Here is a 23,640-nt window from a genome sequence, read left to right as displayed (position 1 = left end):
CCTAAATTGTTATCGTTCAAGCTTAATCTATAAACTAACCTAACCTAACCTAAATTGTTACTGTTCAAGCTTAATCTATAAACTAACCTAACCTAACCTAAATTATTACCATTCAAGCTTAATCTATAACATAACCTAACCTAACCTAAATTGTTATCGTTCAAGCTTAGTCTATAACCTAACCTAACCTAAATTGTTACCATTCAAGCTTAATCTATAACATAACCTAACCTAACCTAAATTGTTATCGTTCAAGCTTAGTCTATAACCTAACTTAACCTAACTTAACCTAAATTGTTACCATTCAAGCTTAATCTATAACCTAATCTAACCTAACCTAAGTTGTTGCCATTCAAGCTTGATCTACAAACTAACCTAACCTACTATCTACCATCCACTAACGCGCCATGGTCGACACTGCGGGAGCGACAGTGCTCTCTCACCCTCGCATCGTTACGCTTACAGCTTCCTACGTGCGCATGCGCGTAACAACCAAACACGCGCTACTGGAACTGTAACGCGCATAGTTCCATCCCACGTGCATTATTCTCTCTCCTTTGCAACATCGCGCGCATGCGCAGAACAGTCAAATACCAATTCACAACACACAATTTTTGTAACTTTTTCATAATCTAGGGTATGACTATTAACATAATCTTAAGTTTAAGAATTATATATTGTACAGGTTTAAAGAAAAAATTAAATTGAAAATTACTTATTATATTGATATCATGTGGAAATAGAGGGTGCTGCAGTTCCACAGTGCCTAAACGCGAGCCACCACTGGTCTGGAATATAAAGTATATCGAATGATCGACACAGTTATTTTCTATGTGTTAAAATTTAAATTCTAAGCGATCCTTGTATTAGTTATTAATGTTTGCAAGAAAGTACTTTAAGGCAGATATTTTCTCACCTTTCTGAAGATGTTATATTAAAGAAAGCATTTGATCGTTCGAAAACATCATTCTCATACCTGTTATAAATATTGTTATATACACAGCGTTAGTACTATCGTATTTTATCAGCTATCTTATCTACGGTTGATATCTTTTGTTATACATTTTCATACGCTTATAATCGCATAGGAAATTAAGTTTTCTCACAGCTGCATTGCATCGGAAGTTATCAGTTTCAAGTAATGAGTTATCGAAATTTTTGTAACTCTGTTTTGTCCAACTAATTGTTTATCTTTTTCCTGACGATTTAGCGAGAGATCGTGATAACGACCAACAATTCTTTTCTATTATCTTTCGACGTTCCACAGCTTTTAATCCCCTTTCACAGTAAATTTCTACACAATCTTTATTACACGTGACATCTCGTTCAACATTATAAATTTCTGTTCCGTATAGACGCAGTGTTTTTCAAACCATTCTCATGGCGGGACGCCTTTTAAGTTCGAACATTTTTTGGGAACATTAGAGTTAATTTGAGTTTTTCGATTTTTTATAATTGAGCAGACAGTGCTTCTGTTGTTCTCTACGTCGCTTCCGGAATATTTCGTGGGACACTTAGTGATAGTTTGCGGAACACAGTTTGGAAGACAGTGCGGTGTTTCCTGACTTTGAGAAGGTTGAGAAGCCCTGATTTGGTGTTTTTTAGTTTAAAAGATTGAGAATCACTGGTTTTGGTGTTTTTCGGGTTTCAACTACTGAGAACCACTGATTTAGTGTTTCTGAATTCAAGAAGGTTGAGAACCACTGGTTTTGGTGTCTTTCGAGTTACAAAGATTGAGAACCACCGGTTATGATGTCTTTAAAATTCCAAAGACTGAGAACCACTGATTTGGTGTTTTCGTAGTCAAAAAGGTTGAGAACCACTGATTTCGCACTTTTTTCGATTTTGAAAGATTGAGAACCACTGGTTTGGTGCCTTTTCGAATTTGAAAGATTGAGAACCACTGATCTCATGTTTTCGAACTCGAAAAGGTTGAGAACCACTGGTTTAGTGCCTTTTCGAATTTGAAAGTTTGAGAACCACTGATTTCACGTTTTCGAAGTCAAAAAGGTTGAGAACCACTGATTTTGCATTTGTCGGTTTTGAAAGATTGAGAACCACTGGTTTGGTGCCTTTTCGAATTTGACAGATTGAGAACCACTGATCTCATGTTTTCGAATTCAAAAAGGTTGAGAACCACTGGTTTAGTGCCTTTTAGAATTTGAAAGTTTGAGAACCACTGATTTCATGCTTTCGAAGTCAAAAAGGTTGAGAACCACTGGTTTAGTGCCTTTTCGCGTTTAAAAAGTTGAGAACCACTGGTTTAGTGTTTTTTCAAAGTTCATGAGATTGAGAATCACTGATTTAGTGTTTTTCAATGTTCGTAAGATTGAGAACCGCTGGTTTAACGCTTTTCAAAGTTAATAAGATTGAGAACCACTGATTTAGTGTTTTTCAAAGTTCGTAAGATTAAGAATCGCTGGTTTAGTGTTTTTCAAAGTTCGTAAGATCGAGAACCACTGGTTTAGTGTTTTTCAAAGTTCGTAAAAGGGAGAACCACTGGTTTAGTCTTTCTCAAAGTTCCAACGATTAAGGGACCACTAATTTAGCTTTTCAAGGTTGAAAAGATCGAGAACCACTGACGTAGCGTTTGGCAGCTTCGAAATGATTGAGAACCACTAGGTTTAGAGTACTGAAGTTCATCTAGCAATATAGTTATTTCAGAATATCGCTTAATCGAGTTTGTTTAAATAACTGAAAAATAACCAGTAAATGCACGATACTAATCTTAGCCATTATAATTACATTTACCTGCAAAACAATTGTAAAAATTTCTCTCAATTTCCATTTCCCTATAAATCACGTTGTTATTTTCAATCGTAGTAATTGTTTACGACGAAATACATGATTTATATGCCTCTCGAACGCATTGGAATTTTATGTGCAAAAAATTTGATACACACACGGACGCATACACATATATATAAATTAATACTTTTGTATGTTCGCAGAATCACTGCAACCATATTGTTTTTAACCGCAGTAATTATTTACGACGCAACACGTAATTTATATCGCCTCTTAAGAACATTCGAAGTTTATATGCAAAACGATGAATACACACACGGGCATACGTATAAATGAATACTTTGGTGTGTTCGCAGAATCACTGCTACCATATTATCCCGTTTTCGCCGTGTATGTCCGGATTAACAGCGAAACAGGCATTGCTGAGGAATTTCTGTAAGAGCGCCTCGATATCCGAGCGATTTACATCGTCCTGCTGCAACTTAATGGGAATAATGGCGAACTCGAGTCCGCAGAAGGTGAATCAGTCGCCAGTGGAGCCGTTCACGGAGCTGTATTACAATTCCAGTAACAATTACGAGATCCCGTTGATGTTTCAATCAGAGAGCATGGCGTGCGAGAGCAACGTTCAGCCGTCCGTGCTTGGAACGAATGCTTGTGCTGAGACGACGATGTTCGTGAAAGACAAATACTTGACTGACAAGCAGAGATACAAAGCGATGAGGCAGTGGAAACGAGTCAAGAAAGGTAAAGACAGTCTCTGATTGAGCGAAAGACGCGTAACTCGACATTTACTGTATCGTTTTTCCAGAGAAGCTGACCTCTAATTCTGAAGACTCTTTTATTCTGAGAGTACTATCCTTCAACATTCTAGCACAGTATCTGCTGGAAACGTATCCGTTTCTGTACAAGGAGCATGACAAGCGTGCGCTATCTTGGAAAATTAGGAGGCAGCTTCTCTTGCAAGAGATTTTAGCAGCGCAGGCCAATGTTAGTTCGCTTGATAATTATTTATACATTTTTATCAACCGCCTATCGATAGAATAGCTTCGTTGTTGGTTCGATTTTGCTTGTACTTAGACTAGGTGATTACTAGAAAAACGTTGAACGGTTGTCGTGACTTTTGTTGCCAATGAAATCTCGAAACTCTTGTTGGAGTTGGAAAAAAGGGTGCTTAAGAGGCTTGTGCGTAACTTTTTAGGTGATTTGCCTGCAAGAGATGCAAGAAGAGCATCTGCCAGAGTTTTTGCCACCGCTGAAAGAGGTGGGCTACAACTACTTGTACAAGAAACGGACGAATGACAAAAGGGACGGTTTGTTGTTCCTGTATCGTTCAGACCAGTTCATTTTGGTGGACTACGCGAAGATCGAACTCTACCAATCAGGCATAGAATTGTTGAGCAGAGACAATGTGGGGATCGTTGCTAAACTGGCGGTTAAAGGGAACCCTGAGATACAATTGGTGGTCGCCACCACTCATTTACTTTACAATCCGAGGAGAAACGATGTGAGATTGGGTCAAACGCAACTTCTGTTAGCAGAAATCGAGAGAATCGCCTTCTTGGAGAATACAATGTGAGTAATCTTTTTTATAGTGTCTTTCAGTACAGGTAAATTCTCTTATAATGTAAGTTGGATTCCTAGAAAATGCTGCGTTGATCCCTGCGACTTGTAGTAAGCTGTTTATGTGGACTACATCTGTTCTTACGTAACCCAAAGGCTACACTTTGGGTTCTTATAATTCGATGGAAGTAGAAATCTGATAACTGCAATTTTCTAAGCGAACCACCTTAGTTTATTGCACTCTGTAGCCCTCATCGAGGACCAGACACAGAGTGACTCTGCAATATTTAGTTGTATCGACTTCTACGTGCTGAAAACTATATCTCATAATGCATTAAGCAAAGAAATTTCTCTGGATCTTTACTGAGATGGAAGTAAAAATTGATTTGTAGTAAGCTGTTTACTTGGACTACATCTGTTCTTACGTAACCCAAAGGCTACACTTTGGGTTCTTATAATTCGATGGAAGTAGAAATCTGATAACTGCAATTTTCTAAGCGAACCACCTTAGTTTATTGCACTCTGTAGCCCTCATCGAGGGACCAGACACAGAGTGACTCTGCAATATTTAGTTGTATCGACTTCTACGTGCTGAAAACTACATCCCATAATGCATTAAGCAAAGAAATTTTCCCTGGAGAACCAGCTTGCCACGCAGGATAAAGCTTTCTTTTCTTTTTGAATCATTGCGCTGTGCACAACTGGGTTTTCTCTTGCCCTACCAGCATTTCTGATTTAGTACAGGTAACTCTGCTATAACACGGTAGTTAGGGTCCTAGAAAATGCTGTGTTGTGTGAAACCGTGTTGTATTATACCCAGTGCTAGTACAAAAAGGGGGGTTACGTTCCAAGAACTTATTAAAAACAAATAGTTTTCTTTAATTCTACATAAACAACTTAATTTTTATTAAAAATATAAATGTACGTATAACACAAAGCAAAAAAAAAAGACAAAAAATATTATTTTAATCTAACGTAACTCTAATTTAATGAATTTCTTCGTTGTTACTGCTCAGTATAATCTCAACCAAGAACGTTTTTTCAGTGGAATGATATCGCCTTCACTTTCAGAACTTTTTTCTTTATTTAAAGTTTTTGTATCTTCTCCCCTCTTAAAAAAATCTGTAATTGTACTTTGCTCGCTGGTTCTTACCAGGTAATTGTAAATTTCTCGATATGGAGCTAGACAGTTTTGCAGCTCCCTTTTGAATTTTCGACTTCTTTCAGTGGAAGGGTCTGTATTTAAGAAAAATGACTCGAGATTTTCAGCTAAGCTTAGGCCTTCTTGTAATTTTTTAAATCAAATTCCACGCAGCGGCACATTTTGAAGCGTGGCGCAAAGCTTTCTATACGCGCATGCGCGCAAAATTCAAATTCCTCGCAGTAACGCACTTCGAAGCGTTGCGCGCAGTTTTCTATGCGCGCATGCGCGCAACAATCAAATTCCACGCAGCGGCACACTTTGAAGCGTGACGCACAGCTCTCTATACGCGCATGCGCGCGCGAATTAAATACCACGCACTGGCGCGCCGCTGCTCATTCTCCCTCGAACCGTCGCGCGCGACTTTCTATGCGCGCAACATTCAAATGCCACATTACTATTTCTCGCAAGAAGCAAAGAAATTCGCAATACTTTGGATACCAATGACAAGATTTCAGCATCCAATTATAATAAAGATAATTGAGAACGTTTCTCGTCCATTCCTCGAAACAATTTTAAAGAATCACGTGAAACAAAAATTTGAAAAATATAGATCGCTATTAACAAATACAATATTGTACTTTCCTTTTATTGATCGCTAATTTTTTATACATTTTTATAAACCACCTTTCGGTAGAGTAACTTCGTTGTCGGTTCGATTTTGCTTGTACTAAGACTAGATGATTATTATAAAAATGTTAAAAAATTATTTAATTTAAATTTTAATTAAAAAATTATTTAATTTAAATTTTAATTAAAAAATTATTTTCTTGTCATTTTTTTAATGTTAAATTATTAACTGCACAATCTTTAGGACAGCAAGTCTCGTCACAGTTAAGAAACAAGATCAAGAACAAAGTTCTGAATCTTTTAGAATTCAAAAGATACTAAACCAGTGGTTTTCATTCTTTTCGAATTTAGGAAACACCAAAGCAGTGGTTCTCAATCTTTTCGCAATTAAGAACCACGAAAACAATGGTTCTCAATCTTCTCGAACTTAAAAGGCTTTTCTCTCTCAATTCTCTCTCTCTCTCTCTCTCTCTCTCTCTCTCTCTCTCTCTCTCTCTCTCTCAATTCTCTCTCAGTCTCTCTTTCTCACTCTCTCTCTCTCTCTCACTCTCAATTCTCTCTCACTCTCTCTCTCTCTCTCTCTCTCTCTCTCTCAATTCTCTCTCAGTCTCTCTCACTCTCTCTCTCTCAATTCTCTCTCACTCTCTCTCTCTCTCTCACTCTCTCTCTTTCTCACTCTCTCTCTCTCTCTCTCTCTCTCTCTCTCTCTCTCTCTCAATTCTCTCTCACTCTCTCTCTCAATTCTCTCTCACTCTCTCTCTCAATTCTCTCTCACTCTCTCTCTCTCTCTCTCTCAATTCTCTCTCACTCTCTCTCTCTCTCTCTCTCTCTCTCTCTCTCTCTCAATTCTCTCTCAGTCTCTCTCACTCTCTCTCTCAATTCTCTCTCACTCTCTCTCTCTTTCTCTTTCTCTTTCACACACACTCTCTCTCACTGTTTCTCTCAGTCAGTCACTCACTCACTCACTCACTCGCTATTCACTTACTCTCTTCCTCTTTCTCTCCTTTATTTCAAAACGAACAATTAAAATAACGAAGCAATGATTTTGTCATCTGTTACAAACAGGTCTGGTCCGAAGTACCTTCCAATAATACTAGCAGGTGACTTCAACCTGAAGCCCCAATCCGGGGTGTACAGGTTCATCATCGAGGGAATATTCAAGTACCAAGGGAAAGGGAAAAACCTTGAACTAACCGACTATCGGTCTTTACCAAATTCCCTTATCCCACCTCGACTCTGTATCACGGACAACTGTCAACACTATAATGTATTAAAGCACAGATTGAGCGGAGAAGGAACGGACAGAGTGATGGTACGTTTTCTCTTATTGTTGAAGACCTTTAATCTTTTCTAATAACGCAACTAATCAACTAACAATCTTTCAGCAATATTACTAATATCTCTCAGTCAGAAAATTTCTTCCAACGGCAGAGAATTCGAAGAACCCAAAACCATATAGAAACAAAATTCCTGAAAATGTTCGAAGAACGATATCTCTAAAAAATTGTTATATTCCATCGCTGTAGAAATGTCTAATAGAAATGTGTTGCTTCACAGAATAAACTTCTTCTGTTACAGTTGGAGAATAGTGAACATATAGTGGTAGAAGAGAAGAACTCGACCGATCCCTGCGAAGTGAATCTGGACACGACTGATGTCCAGACGATAGAGATTGTCCATGGCTATCGTGTGCAATTCTGCTCTGGCATCCTGACCCATCCGTTCTACTTCAAAAGCGTTTACACACACCAGAATTGCCACGGAGAGTCAGAAGCCACCACGAACCAAGGCGAATGGATCACTGTCGACTACATCTTCTACAGCGACCTGGAACTCCTTGAGAAATACAGATTGCCAACGACTACGGAGTGCAACGGTTTACCTGCGATACCAAATTTTGCGATTGGCAGTGACCACTTCTGTTTAGGGGCTACGTTTAAAGTACACAAGAGAACATATTAGAGCCATTTTACATTACGATTAATAATATAGTACGGAGTCTACACACACATACACACGCATACAGATACAGGCGTACGCATAAAACATGTACAGAAGAATTTTTTATATTAAATGTACGAAGAGACATAGAGATAATGTATAGAATATAGCTACGTTATTTTGTTTAAAATATTGAGAAAGTGGTTCCTTCTTTTCTCTCTCTAGTTCGTTAGGATCTTCGATGAGCAGAGTGGCCAATAGTGTTTCGCGCGTAGACCCAAATATTTAATTAAACTTATTGAATTAATGTACGGAGCTCTTCTCACTGCGAGCAATGTGTTGGTCCGCAGTTGTTCCATCTTCGCACTCTTTCTTTCGTTCTCCTTCTTGTGATCATATTTATTTTTTAATGTTAGACGATCAGACTGGTACAAGTTTTTCTTTTCATCCTTCGAAGTTTACTGAGACGTTTGATCCCTCGCTGCCTGTTGCTTTGCCTAATTTATTATAAACGGTAGAAAGAGAATCATTGGTTTGTAGCACTTTATTGTACAATAAATTTGAGATGTTAAACGGTATTTAGTTTCTGCGCAACAAAAAGTTATTCATTTTTCTGTGCGATACTTAAAATTATCCGCTTAGAGCTCAACGACTTGATGTTTGTTATTTTCAAACTCTGCGGAAGCAGCGAATGAATGGTAAATGTTGTTCATTTACGTATGGAAAATATGTAGACGTTCGTTTAATATTTCTTTCTGTGTTCACAGTTTTCCACGACTTCTTTGGATTTCCAACGTCAGATTTTTTAGTGCCATGATGATTACAGGTATAAGTTTCTGTAAATTCATTTAATATATTTATTATAAGGGCCACCACGTGATTGGTGATTAAATTACTGTGAAATTAGTACAAAATTAGCTTAATTATCAAATTATTATTTTATAAAATTATATATTTTGTCATATTGTTATTTTTATCAAATTATTATTTGAGGTATCCAGTGACGATAAACTGTAATTTACGTTTAATTCCTTCAAACATTGTTTAATATCAATTTTGGAAGCGATTAATAAGGGAAAAGTACAATATTGTATTTGTCAATAACAATTTATACTTTTCAAATTTGTATTTCACGTGATTTTCTAAAATTGTTTCGAGAAATGAACGAGAAACGTTCTCAATTGTCTACATTATAATTGCATGCGTAAATTTTGTCATTGGTTTTCAAAATAATGGAAATTTCTTTACTTTTTGCGAGAAAGAGTAGTAACGTGGCGTTTGAATGTTGCGCGCATGCGCGTATGGGAAGCTGCGCGCGCCACTGTGTGATGTTAATTCTTGTGCGCATGCGCGAGACGCTTCGAGGCGCATCATTGCGTGGCATTTGATTGTTGAGCGCATGCGCGTAAGGAAAGCTACGCGCGCCACTGTGTGATGTTAATTCTTGTACGCATGCGCGAGACGCTTCGAGGCGCGCCACTGCGTGGCATTTGATTGTTGAGCGCATGCGCGTATGGGAAGCTGCGCGCGCCACTGTGTGATGTTAATTCTTGTGCGCATGCGCGAGACGCTTCGAGGCGCACCACTGCGTGGCATTTGATTGTTGAGCGCATGCGCGTAAGGAAAGCTGTGTACGTCAGGGCGTGATGTTAATTCCTGCACGCATGCGCGCGACGCTTCGAGACGCGCCACTGTGTGACTTGATTGTTGGGCGCATGCGCGTAAGGAAAGCTACGCGCGCCACTGTGTGATGTTAATTCTTGTGCGCATGCGCGAGACGCTTCGAGGCGCGCCACTGCGTGGCATTTGATTGTTGAGCGCATGCGCGTAAGGAAAGCTACGCGCGCCACTGTGTGATGTTAATTCCTGCACGCATGCGCGAGACGCTTCGAGACGAGTCGCTGTGTGGCATTTGAATGTTGCGCGCGACGCTTCGAAGTGCGTTGCTGTATGGAATTTGAAATTTGCGCGCATGCGCGCAACGCTTCGAACTGCGTTGCTGTGTAAAATTTGAAATTTGCGCGCATAGAAAGCTGCGCGTCACTGCGTAGCTTATAAAAATGCGTAGTTTATAAAAATATAATACAATAATAAAAATAATTTTCTGTAACTCCATTAATTTGAATTATTCATTTAAAGACATAAGATAACGTGAAAATTTCTAATAAAATAAAATGCAATAAAGAAAAGAATTTTTTACGATTCCAATTAACTTGAATTTCATTATAAGATATAAGACAATATGAAAATTTTCAATAGAAATAAAATATAATAAAGAAAAGAATTTTTTGCGACCCCAATTGACTTGAATTTTTCATTTCGAGACGTAAAGCAACATAAAAATGTCCAATAAAAACGTAATACAACAGTAAAAAGAATTTTCTGTAAGTCCATTAATTTGAATTTTTTATTTAGTGACATAAGACGACGTGAAAATTTCTGATAAAAACGTAATATAATAATAAAAAGAATTTTTAGCCATCCCAATTAACTTGAATTTTACATATTAAGACATAAAACAATACAAAAATGTAATACAATAACAAAAATAATTTTTAGCGACCCCAAATAAAATATTAGAAATTTAATATTAGGAAATAAAAATAAAATATTAGAAATTTAATATTGGAAGATAAAAATAAAATATTAAAAAATGAAAATAAACATTAGAAATTTAATACTAGGAAATAAAAATAAAATATTGGAAATATAATATCAGAAAATAAAAATAAAATATTGGAAATATAATATCAGAAAAATAAAAATATAATATTAGAGAATAAAAATAAAATATTAGAAATTTAATATCAGGAAATAAAAATAAAATATTAGAAATTTAATACCAGAAAAATAAAAATATAATATTAGAGAATAAAAATAAAATATTAGAAATTTAATATCAGGAAAATAAAAATACAATATTAGAGAATAAAAATAAAATATTAGAAATTTAATATCAGAAAATAAAAATATAATATCAGAAAAATAAAAATATAATATTAGAGAATAAAAATAAAATATTAGGAATTTAATATTGGAAGATAAAAATAAAATATTAAAAAATAAAAATAAAACATTAGAAATTTAATATTAGGAAATAAAAATAAAATATTGGAAATATAATATCAGAAAATAAGAATAAAATATTGGAAATATAATATGAGAAAAAATAAAAATATAATATTGGAAATATAATATGAGAAAAAATAAAAATATAATATTAGAGAATAAAAATAAAATATTAGAAATTTAATATCAGAAATTAAAAATACAATATTAGAGAATAAAAATAAAATATTAGAAATGTAATATCAGAAAAATAAAAATATAATATTAAAAAGTAATAATAAAGTATTAGAAATAAAAAATAAGGGATACAAATAAAATATTAGAAATTTAATATCAGAGAATAAAAATAAAATATTAGAAATATAATATTAGAAGATAAAAATAAAAATAAAGTGTTAAAAATATAAAATTAAAGTCGCCAGCCACAATTTAAAAAACTCTGATCTACAACAACCCAATGGCGTTCTTAAATCAGCAAAAAAAGGTCATACATTTAATGTTACTTCAAATAAAATGTTCAAATAAAGGTATTTTCTTCTGAGAACGGTAAATTTAAACCTTCGATACTGAAAAACACGTGTGACCTTCTTGTTTTTCGAGGGAACGGTTCACGGGACGAAATATCCGCCTGATCGAGCAGCAAGATCGAGCGTGAACGCTTAAATGTGAAAGTAAAGTCGCTCTGAGTGATGGAAAACGAGAATTCAGTCAGTTAACGGTTCTCTTGGTGTGCAGATGCGATGGAGAAGAAAACAATTCTGCTTCCCAACGGGCAGTCGATGCCAGTCATTGGTTTTGGCACTTGGCAGGTAATTGTTATTCATTTTTAACTCGTACACGCAAATGACGTCCATAGCCGTCGAAAGTTTCTTTGGAAAAAACTGTTTTTGGTCAAATTTGATGATTTTCACTTCCAAACATACTTCATTTCATCTGGCAGTTATAAATAATTGAAAAAAAAAATTTTTCTGAGGGCGATTGTAAAATTAAAAATGTGCATCAATGTGTTAATTATTATTATTATTATTATTATTATTATATTATTAATATTGTTGTTATTATTTTAAATACGTTGAAAAATTCTGAAAAAAATATTACATGATTCTTGTATTTTTTACTGAGAGTAAAATTACTATTTTTAATTGTTATTATTATATTATTATTATTATTGTTATTATCTTAAACGCCTTGAAAAATTCTAAAAAAGCACAGTCATGTAGTATTTTTAATGGAGAATCAAATTATTATTTTTAATTATTATTATTATTATTATTATTATTATCATATTATTATTAATATTATTATTATTATTTTAAACGTGTTACAAAATTCTTAAAGAAATACTACAATTATGTAATATTTTTTACAGAGAATCAAATTATTATTTTTAATTATTATTATATTATTATTATTATTATTATTCTTACTTTAAACGCGCTGAAGAATTCTAAAAAAAATGCTACAATCATGTAGTATTTTTAACAGAAAAGTAAATTATTATTTTTAATTATTAATACTATTATATTATTAATATTATTGTTAATATCTTGAACGTGTTAAAAAATTCTGCAAAAAATACAATCATTTAGTATTTTTAACGGAGAATCAAATTATTATTTTTAATTATTATTATATTATTATTATTATTATTATTATTATTATTATTATTATTATTATTATTATTATTATTTTAAACACGTTAAAGAATTAAAAAAAAAATACTACAATCATGTAATATTTTTAACGGAGAATTAAATTATTATTTTTAATTGTTATTGTTATTAAATTATTAATATTATTGTTATTATCTTAAACATGTTAAAAAATTCTGTAAAAGTACAATTATTTAGTATTTTTGACGGAGAATCGAATGAAAATGTGAAACAGTTCCAAATAAGAAGGGATTTCGTGTTAGAACAATAACAAATTTGGTTGTTACTTTTTTCTGTCAAAAAATAATATTAGAAAATTAAAAAAAAATATTGGAAATTTAATATTAGAAAGTAAAAATAAAATATTGGAAATATAATGTCAGAAAAATATAATATTAGGGAATAAAAATAAAATATTAGGAATTTAATATCAGGAAATAAAAATAAAATATTGGAAATATAATATCAGAAAGTAAGAATATAATATTAGAGAATCAAAATAAAATATTAGAAATATAATATCAGAAAATAAAAATATAATATTAGAAAATAAGAATAAAGAATTAGAAATATAAAGTTAGAAAATAAAAATAAAATGCTAGAAATTTAATATTAGGAAATAAAAATAAAATGTTAGAAATATAATATTAGAGAATCAAAATAAAATATTAGAAATTTAATATCAGGAAATAAAAATAAAATATTGGAAATATAATATCAGAAAGTAAGAATATAATATTAGAGAATAAAAATAAAATATTAGAAATATAATATCAGAAAATAAAAATATAATATTAGAAAATAAGAATAAAGAATTAGATATATAAAATTAGAAAATAAAAATAAAATGCTAGAAATTTAATATTAGGAAATAAAAATAAAATATTAGAAATATGATATTAGAAGATGCAAATAAAATATTAGAAAATAAAAATAAAGTATTAGAAATATACAATTAGAGAATACAAATAAAATATTAGAAGATAAAAATAAAATATTGGAAAATAAAAATAAAGTATTAAAAATATAAAATTAAAAAATAAATATAATATTAGAAAATAGGAATAAAATGTTAGAAATATAATATTAAAAAACGAAGATGAAGCCTCTGATTGGACAAAATCAAATAAAGAATAAAACCAAACACATAAAATAAAGCAAACTATAAAATCAGCTAAAAAACAGTTTCAACGTGAATCGTGTTGCGACAATAAAAACAAATAAAGAATAAAATCAAATATATAAAATAAAGTAAACTATAAAATCAGCTAAAAAACAGTTTCAACGTGAGTCATATTGCAAATAACGTGTTCGATGACAAAAAAGTACAATTTTTATATAATATTAGAAAGATTATTAAATTAAATTATTTGAAAAATCTCTGGTTGGGTAGACACAGCAACATAAATCAATATCGACAATAAACTCAAGTAAAGGATAAAATAAAGTAAACTGTAAAATCAGCTAAAAAGCAGTTTCAACACGAGTCGTGTCGAGAATAACATTCGATGAAGGAAAAGTACAATTTTTATATAATATTAGAAAGAAATATGAAGCCTCTGGTTGAGTAGACACAGCAACATAAATCAATATCGACAATAAAATCAACTAAAAAATAAAACCAAACATATAAAATAAAGTAAACTGTAAAAGCAGCTAAAAAACAGTTGCAACGTGAATCGTGTTGCGACAATAAAATCAAATAGAGAATAAAACCAGACACGTAAAATAAAGTAAACTGTAAAATCAGCTAAAAAGCAGTTTCAACATGCATCGTGTTGCAAATACCATTCGATGAAGGAAAAATACAATTTTTACATAATATTAGAAAGAAATATGAAGCCTCTGGTTGAGTAGACACAGCAACATAAATCAATATCGACAATAAAATCAAGTAAAGAATAAAATAAAGTAAACTATAAAATAAAGTAAACTGTAAAAGCAGCTAAAAAACAGTTTCAACGTGAGTCGTATTGCGACAATAAAAACAAATAAATAATAAAACCAAACACGTAAAATAATGTAAACTGTAAAAGCAGCTAAAAAGCAGTTTCAACGTGAGTCGTGTTGCGACAATAAAAACAAATAAAGAATAAAACCAAACACGTAAAATAAAGTAAACTGTAAAATCAGCTAAAAAGCAGTTTCAACGTGAGTCGTGTCGAGAATAACATTCGATGACGGAAAAGAGCAACTTTAATCGCACGTAGCGCAACATTGCACCAAGGTCGAGCAGATTATTCTGGACTTAGTTGCACTGGGAAGTACCAGCAGTTACGTAACTGCGAGACTGCAAACGGAAGAAAAAGGAGGAACAGATAACAGGATTGCTCTCACGGCCGTAAATACGACACTGCAATCGCAGTCGAAAAAGAACGAGCGCGAAAAATCGGGTTTTTCTATTTTCAATGTTAAATCTCGCTCGTAAATCATCGAGCCAATTAGTAGGCGAGAAAACGAGTCGCATTAGCAACGCGGCATTTCCAGGAAAACGATTACAGTTCCCAAAATAGGCGCAAGAGGTTGTTATTGCTCGCAACTTACGCGTAAACTTTGTTTCACTGCGAGAATCCGTCGTTTGCGACAGATAAACTGGAAAATTTTTAACAAACGCAAGTATTAACTTTAGAAAACGAAATATGAAAGTACTGTTGATATTGTTCACTCGATTGTTGCTTTATTGTCCTTTGTAGGCAGCCCTTTAATCGTTTCTAAGTCGAACTCAGGTGCAAGAATTGTTTTTTAAGGGAATTTGGCATCAAGAAGCAAATATCTATAAAAAATGCAATTTTGAAAGGAACATTCATCACAGAAAAGTTAAGAAAACCTTGAAAATTATGGCAATTATATTGAAAGAAGGGTCCAAACGTCCCAAAGGACGTTTTATTGTCCTTTGTAGGCAGCCCTTTAATCGTTTCTAAGTCGAACTCAGGTGCAAGAATTGTTTTTTAAGGGAATTTGGCACCAAGAAGCAAATATCTATAAAAAATGCAATTTTGAAATGAACATTCATCACAGAAAAGTTAAGAAAACCTTGAAAATTATGGCAATTATATTGAAAGAAGGGTCCAAACGTCCCAAAGGACGTTTTATTGTCTTTTGTAGGCAGCCCTTTAATCGTTTCTAAGTCGAACTCAGGTGCAAGAATTGTTTTTTGAGGGAATTTGGCATCAAGAAGCAAATATCTATAAAAAATGCAATTTTGAAAGGAACATTCATCACAGAAAAGTTAAGAAAACCTTGAAAATTATGGCAATTATATTGAAAGAAGGGTCCAAACGTCCCAAAGGACGTTTTATTGTCTTTTGTAGGCAGCCCTTTAATCGTTTCTAAGTCGAACTCAGGTGCAAGAATTGTTTTTTAAAGGAATTTGGCATCAAGAAGCAAATATCTATAAAAAATGCAATTTTGAAATGAACATTCATCACAGAAAAGTTAAGAAAACCTTGAAAATTTAGGCAATTATATTGAAAGAAGGGTCCAAACGTCCCAAAGGACGTTTTATTGTCCTTTGTAGGCAGCCCTTTAATCGTTTCTAAGTCGAACTCAGGTGCAAGAATTGTTTTTTAAGGGAATTTGGCATCAAGAAGCAAATATCTATAAAAAATGCAATTTTGAAATGAACATTCATCACAGAAAAGTTAAGAAAACCTTGAAAATTTAGGCAATTATATTGAAAGAAGGGTCCAAACGTCCCAAAGGACGTTTTATTGTCTTTTGTAGGCAGCCCTTTAATCGTTTCTAAGTCGAACTCAGGTGCAAGAATTGTTTTTTAAGGGAATTTGGCATCAAGAAGCAAATATCTATAAAAAATGCAATTTTGAAAGGAACATTCATCACAGAAAAGTTAAGAAAACCTTGAAAATTATGGCAATTATATTGAAAGAAGGGTCCAAACGTCCTAAAGAACAAAGATTTCGTTCCTTTTCGTGTCATTTTTTCACGTTATTGCCATTTTCTTATTCAGTACTTACGTTTAAATTAACAACAAGTGTTAATACCATAATATAATAATAATAATAATAATTTTAGATGGACTGTTTATTTTGAAAGCGGTCTGGTAAGTCCTTTTTTGAAAAAATTGAGATGTGACAGTAATCTATGCTGAATTTAGTGTAAACATTTTGTTTATAACTAGTTGGTATTTGATATCTTGGAAAATATCAGTGCTTTGGTCGATTTAAATGGTTGCACCACGATGCCAAGTCTATTGCAAACGAGAAATACGAGAATATGCAGCAGCTATTACCTTCTATGCCTTCGAGGCATCATAATTATTTCAAAACACTGCCATAAATAATGAACAGCATAAATAATGAATAATACCAATATCTTCTGTCAAGTTTAACGATATATAAATATAATTAACGTTTGTAATAAAAAAAAGTGCTAATCCTATTTTATTTTTAAACCTGTTATTATTTATAAACAAAATATTTGTTATTTGTGCATTGAGATATTCAATGAATGGCATTTGAATGAATTAAAAAATATTTTTGCATTATGCGACCTTTTTATTTAGAATTTTATCAGTCTCGATTAATGGAAATTTATTATGAATAGGAAATTTTGCGTGAATTTCATACGAAAATGTTGTTCTTCAAGTTTGAATCGACTTGGACCATTTTCATAATTATAGGCACATTTAAAAATTGAAATTAAATGATATTTACAATTGAGTAATTATGAAAGTGGTGTAAGTTCATTTGTAGCCTGGAAATTGTCAATTATTTTAGTTAAATTCGTCTAAAAGAAATTTCTATAATCAAATTATATTATCAGACTTCGCATAATTAACTTATATTTTTTAATCGTCAAATCTGCTGACATGCAATTTTCTCAAAACTAAAAAAAAATGGATTTGCACCATTTTCAAAGTAAACGGTCCAGATAATAATTCATGAAACGATTATTTATTAATGTAGAAATTATAACTAAGAATGTTTCATTTTATCAGCAGTCAGTGATATCTTGCTATTTTGTCAACAGCTGATACCATTTACTACAAACTTAAACACAGTGTAAATAATTGTAGCAAGTACAGATAGCCTTCTACAACACGATAAGAAAACTGCATAAACTTTTATACAATACTGTTCTTCTACAGCCGTGACGAGGCTTGCTGTCCTAAAGATTGTGCAGTTAATGATTTAACATTAAAAAAACGACAAGAAAATAAGTTTTTAATTAAATTAAATAATTTTTTAACATTTTTATAGCAATCACCTAGTCTGAGTACAAGCAAAATCGAACCGACAACGAAGTTATTCTACCGAAAGGTGGTTTATAAGAATGTGTAAAAAATTAACGATCAATAAGAGGAAAGTACAATATTGTATTTGTTAATAGCGATCTATATTTTTCAAATTTTTGTTTCACGTGATTCTCTAAAATTGTTTCGAGGAATGGACGAGAAACGTTCTCAATTATCTTTATTACAATTGGATGCTGAAATCTTGTCATTGGTATCCAAAGTATTGCAAATTTCCTTGCTTCTTGCGAGAAATAGTAATGTGGCATTTGAATGTTGCGCGCATAGAAAGTCGCGCGCGACGGTTCGAGGGAGAATGAGCAGCGGCGCGCCAGTGCGTGGTATTTAATTCGCGCGCGCATGCGCGCATAGAGAGCTGTGCGTCACGCTTCAAGGTGTGCCGCTGCGTGGAATTTGATTGTTGCGCGCATGCGCGCATAGAAAACTGCGCGCAACGCTTCGAAGTGCGTTACTGCGTGGAATTTGAATTTTGCGCGCATGCGCGTATAGAAAGCTGTGCGCCACGCTTCAAGGTGTGCCGCTGCGTGGAATTTGATTTAAAAAATTACAAGAAGGTCTAAGCTTGGCTGAAAATCTCGAGTCATTTTTCTTAAATACAGACCCTTCCACTGAAAGAAGTCGAAAATTCAAAAGGGAGCTGCAAAACTGTCCAGCTCCATATCGAGAAATTTACAATTACCTGGTAAGAACCAGCAAGCAAAGTACAATTACAGATTTTTTTAAGAGAGGAGAAGATACAAAAACTTTAAATAAAGAAAAAAGTTCTGAAAGTGAAGGCGATATCATTCCACTGAAAAAACGTTCTTGGTTGAGATTATACTGAGCAGTAACAACGAAGAAATTCATTAAATTAGAGTCGCGTTAGATTAAAATAATATTTTTTGTCTTTTTTTTTCTGCTTTGTGTTATACGTACATTTATATTTTTAATAAAAATTAAGTTGTTTATGTAGAATTAAAGAAAACTATTTGTTTTTAATAAGTTTTTGGAACGCAACCCCCCTTTTTGTACTAGCACTGGGTATAATACAACACGGTTTCACACAACACTGCATTTTCTAGGACCCTAACTACCGTGTTATAGCAGAGTTACCTGTACTAAATCAGAAATGCTGGTAGGGCAAGAGAAAACCCAGTCGTGCACAGCGCAACGATTGAAAAAGAAAAGAAAGCTGTATCTTGCGTGGCAAGCTGGTTCTCCAGGGAAAATTTCTTTGCTTAATGCATTATGGAATGTAGTTTTCAGCACGAAGAAGTCGATACAACTAAATATTGCAGAGTCACTCTGTGTCTGGTCCCTCGACGAGGGCTACAGAGTGCAATAAACTAAGGTGGTTCGCTTAGAAAATTGCAGTTATCAGATTTCTACTTCCATCGAAGTATAACGACCCAAAGTGTAGCCTTTGGATTACGTAAGAACAGATGTAGTCCAAGTAAACAGTTTACTACAAATCAATTTTTACTTCCATCTCAGTAAGGATCCAGAGAAATTTCTTTGCTTAATGCATTATGGGATGTAGTTTTCAGCACAAAGAAGTCGATATAACTAAATATTGCAGAGTCACTCTGTGTCTGGTCCCTCGACGAGGGCTACAGAGTGCAATAAACTAAGGCGGTTCGCTTAGAAAATTGCAGTTATCAGATTTCTACTTCCATCGAAGTATAACGACTCAAAGTGTAGCCTTTGGATTACGTAAGAACAGATGTAGTCCACGTAAACAGCTTACTGCAAATCGTAGTACTCAATTTTCCTAGTTGTTGATGTAAGATTGCTGTTTCAGATCCCACATTCGTTTAACTAAAAACTGTATTTTGTTACGTTTAAGGCAACCGAGAAGGAACTACAAGACGCCTTGAACGTTGCTCTGGAAGCTGGGTACAGGCACATAGACACAGCTGCGGCGTACCAGAATGAAAGCGCAATTGGCAACATCCTTAAAAAGTGGTTCGATTCTGGTAAACTGAAACGATCGGAGATCTTCATCGTTACGAAGGTGACATTAACAACTTATGTTCTTTAATTTTGTCTTCTGCTTTGCACGTTGCTGTAGTTTGTCAATCTTCAAGCAATCTTCAATCCTATAAGCCGCAATTGATCCAAATATGACTTTTGTTGAGACTCAGGCACAGATGTAGAAGTTGTAGTCGAAGAAAAGACAAAAATTGTGAGAAATTACTGGAATATCTACTCATATTTGACCGTTGATCAATAAATATTTAGGATATAAGTTGAAAAATGAAAAATCAACTGTTTTGTATTGTATAATTTAAGAAAAAGTGAGAACAAAACTCTTGAAATCCTCAAATTGGTAATTTAGTGATCCATGGATCATAAATTACCGACTAATGTTACAACAGGGCGTCTGAAACTTGTTGCACAGTCGATAAAAAGAAAGTTTGTGGGTTGATTCTACAAATTAAAAAGAAAAATGTGACTTAAGAACAATTTTTCCCTAAGAAGAATCTGTAATGCAATGATCTTTCAGAGAATGGACGAGTGTAATCGATAATCCTACTTTTTGTGCCACCATTTTGCAACAGCCAATATAAAGAATGCATCTCAGTGTCTGAATTTCCATTATCCTGGATATTGTATTACGAATATGTCTTCTACTTTGGCTTTCAGAGTCATTACTGACCAGAATTCCAAATATTCACCACTTTCCACATCATTTATTCATTTAGTTGCTCATTCTCATTAATTTTCCAACGATTGGATGTAATTTCCTCAAAAAAAAAATTCTATAATCAATATTGGTTCGCATCGAGACCAAAATGAAAGAGGAGACCCATAGAGAAACGATGAATTACTCAATATGTTGATAAATAAATTGTGCGCAGCAGCATAGAAACTTGCAAAGTACTTAATCGTAGCCTATTTTGAGTCAAGATTTGTTTACAGGTGCCTCCTGTGGGGAACAGACCAGAGGACGTAGAGTACTGGATGAAAAGGTCCCTGCAATGCTTGCAATTGGACTACGTGGACCTGTATTTGGTCCACGTACCGTTCAGTTTCGAGTCGAGCAGGGACAACATGTTCCCCATGGATGACCAGGGACAGATAAAGGTCGATTGCACCACGGATCACGTGAAGATTTGGGCAGAAATGGAGAGGCAAGTGGAATGCGGTCGGACCAAAGCGATTGGGCTGTCGAATTTCAACATCTCGCAGATAGAGAACGTGTTGAAGCACGCGAAATTGAAGGTCTCGATGCTGCAGATCGAGTTGCACGTTTATTTCCAGCAACGAGAACTGGTAAAACTTTTTTTTTACATAAAAATACTAAGTTGCAGAGATTTGACTTGAAGAAATGCGATTAAAACTTGAGTTTTACAGACTGTTGGCAATTTGTTTCTTCATATTTCATCAAAGAAACGAAAATCAGTTGAGAAACAATAATAAATACATCTTATCAGGCGATATTTACAAGGAGATTTCTTGAAATGATGCAAAAACATGACTAGGAACTTATTAGAGCCTATTTGCCCCCATTTTTTAAGCTTTCACGGCTTTCATGTTAGATTATTAACGTCACACGGTGTATACTTGCAAAATTAATACACTGTACGATGCTCGAATGTGTTTTAAGCGAGAAGAGAAGGTTTACAAGGACTAAGCGATGGATAAGTTCCGTGAGATGGTAAAGTAGGCCACCAATTTATCGTGAGAGCCTATTTTGGTACAAAAATGGATCAATTCGCGCAAAATGTATGATTATAAAATATGTAGAGCTTCTCTCATCGTAAAAAGCATAGTTTTACATATAAAAAGACTTAAATTGTACTCTTTAGACTTAACAATCCATGTAAACGTTTAACAATTGGTCTTCTATTTGAAGTTCTCTGGCTCGAACAAGTGCTATTTAGTGTCGTACACTAAATTAGAGCAGATTAAGCTCATTGTCGATGCACAAATGGACACCAAGTGATCCGTTATGAAAATATAGAATGAAACTTAAGTAAATAACCGATCGCAAGTGGTCGTACACTGTTATGGATAAAGTACAGCTCTCGAGGAACTGTACTTTATGCGTTATTAAATTGTTACAGGGTTTACGGATGAAGTACAGTTCTTTAAGAACAATACTCTTGCGAGCATTGAGTAATCGAGCAATGCTGACAAGAGAATCGCTCTCGAGGAATCAAACTTTGTCCGTAACAGTATACTCACATATTCAACAGACGTTCAAAGTTAACTTTCTCGTAAGTGAAAGTCTTGACTGAAAAAATTGTCTTTTTCTCTACTTTTCTTAGGAAATCACTTGATATCGCTTTGTATGTACATATTAAGATCTTTTACACCCTACGAAGTGACTTTTCTCTTTTATTCGCAATCGTAGAGAGCTAATGGTCTCGTGTAAGGCTTCTCAATCGCATAACTTATCGATTAAACTAATTACAATATCCAAGAAACCCAACGACTCGAAAACAATGTTAGAAACAGAGTAATGCGCTATCGTATAAGCGTTACACCTCATATCACTTAGTTCCGCCTTGGATACTTAAGACGATTTCATTTTCTCTCTTAATTTAAGATCTTAGCGTAAGAAGGATCTCATACGACAAAGCAATATTCTAAAAAACACCATAACTTTCTTATTATACTAAAAATAGCAAGTATCAGTCTCTATCGCTGAGATTCTTGATCATTAAAATATTTTTCAGGTAAAATATTGCAGAGAGAAGAATATTCCTGTAACAGCCTACTCATCGCTGGGCACTCGCAGTTTTGTTAAATCCCTGAACAAAGCGGAACAAGTTCCAGATATGCTGAAGAACGATGTGGTGCTTAAAATAGCAGCGAAGCGCAAGAAGACCCCAGCGCAGGTCTTATTAAGATTCATCGTGCAACAGGGGATCGTAGTGATCCCAAAAAGCACAAATCGAGAGAGGATCAAGGAGAATATACAGATATTCGACTTCGAACTTGATGCGGAGGACATGAAGCAGCTGAAAGCTCTCGATATGGACAAGGCTGGGAGGATCTTGGACTTCTCTATGTTCAAAGGAGTTAAAAATCATCCTCAATACCCTTTCTGAACGTTTCTTGGCTCCGTAACAGAAAGAAGAGCTCAGAATGGTTCGTTCGCAATGCTCGGAAAGGATATTTGATAATTCTATGCGCAGAAGCTTGCGAAGACAGCAGAATTTCTTTTTTTGGGATCGATCGCATAGCTTTGTTTCATTGCACAGCTATTATATGAGGCGCTGTCTTCAAAAGCTGCGTAAATCTATTTTTTCATACATTAAAGGTCTGCGTTTGAATCGATTTAAGATTCGAATGATATTTTTAATAATTATAAGCTTGTTAAATTTTTTTTTACGCGATAATTTGAAGAAGAAAACTGTCTTCTTAGCTACGAATGGACTTAAAGTTCTCTCGATAGTGATAAATCATAAATAATATATAAATAAGAGCAATATTTTTGTACAAGTTCGCTTTTCTCAACTACATTTTCTACTATAAAACATAATAATTGAAATGGTGATACGTAAGAATTAATTTTAATTGTATTATCGAAGAAAGTATGAATAAAATGTGAATCGCTTCGTTGAGATGGGAATAATGGACTCGTGTTTGTATTTTAAGCTTGTTTCTTCTTTACGATCAGCCTGGAGAAGTAT

At 33.7% G+C, this 23,640-nt stretch overlaps 2 protein-coding genes across 2 annotated transcripts; both read left to right on the top strand.

Annotated features, from left to right (window-relative positions):
• The first annotated feature begins 3,099 nt into the window (after positions 1–3,099).
• Positions 3,100–8,101, top strand: LOC143431861 (protein angel-like). The gene is made up of 5 exons (XM_076908841.1): positions 3,100–3,495; positions 3,560–3,738; positions 3,950–4,323; positions 7,148–7,394; positions 7,661–8,101. Exons 1-5 carry the CDS (start codon positions 3,141–3,143, stop codon positions 8,042–8,044), a joined length of 1,539 nt encoding a protein of 512 aa, XP_076764956.1. The 5' UTR covers positions 3,100–3,140; the 3' UTR covers positions 8,045–8,101.
• A 3,700-nt stretch (positions 8,102–11,801) lies between these two features.
• Positions 11,802–23,258, top strand: LOC143431829 (aldo-keto reductase family 1 member A1-like). The gene is made up of 4 exons (XM_076908783.1): positions 11,802–11,901; positions 19,842–20,009; positions 20,918–21,271; positions 22,681–23,258. The coding sequence occupies exons 1-4, from the start codon at positions 11,833–11,835 to the stop codon at positions 23,053–23,055; spliced, it is 966 nt and encodes a 321-aa protein (XP_076764898.1). The 5' UTR covers positions 11,802–11,832; the 3' UTR covers positions 23,056–23,258.
• Positions 23,259–23,640: the final 382 nt, after the last annotated feature.

This window comes from Xylocopa sonorina, unplaced genomic scaffold (assembly GCF_050948175.1).
Source record: "Xylocopa sonorina isolate GNS202 unplaced genomic scaffold, iyXylSono1_principal scaffold0014, whole genome shotgun sequence".
NCBI lineage: Eukaryota > Metazoa > Arthropoda > Insecta > Hymenoptera > Apidae > Xylocopa > Xylocopa sonorina.
Note: the sequence above shows the minus strand (reverse complement) of the source record. Positions and strands in the feature narration are given on the sequence as shown.

Coding starts and splice junctions, on each gene's coding strand:
- LOC143431861 (XM_076908841.1), top strand. CDS start 3,141: ATGTCCGGATTAACAGCGAAACAGGCATTGCTGAGGAATTTCTGTAAG. Junction 3,739..3,949: donor TTTTAGCAGCGCAGGCCAAT/GTTAGTTCGCTT, acceptor GTAACTTTTTAG/GTGATTTGCCTGCAAGAGAT. Junction 4,324..7,147: donor GCCTTCTTGGAGAATACAAT/GTGAGTAATCTT, acceptor TGTTACAAACAG/GTCTGGTCCGAAGTACCTTC.
- LOC143431829 (XM_076908783.1), top strand. CDS start 11,833: ATGGAGAAGAAAACAATTCTGCTTCCCAACGGGCAGTCGATGCCAGTC. Junction 11,902..19,841: donor TTGGTTTTGGCACTTGGCAG/GTAATTGTTATT, acceptor GTTACGTTTAAG/GCAACCGAGAAGGAACTACA. Junction 21,272..22,680: donor ATTTCCAGCAACGAGAACTG/GTAAAACTTTTT, acceptor AATATTTTTCAG/GTAAAATATTGCAGAGAGAA.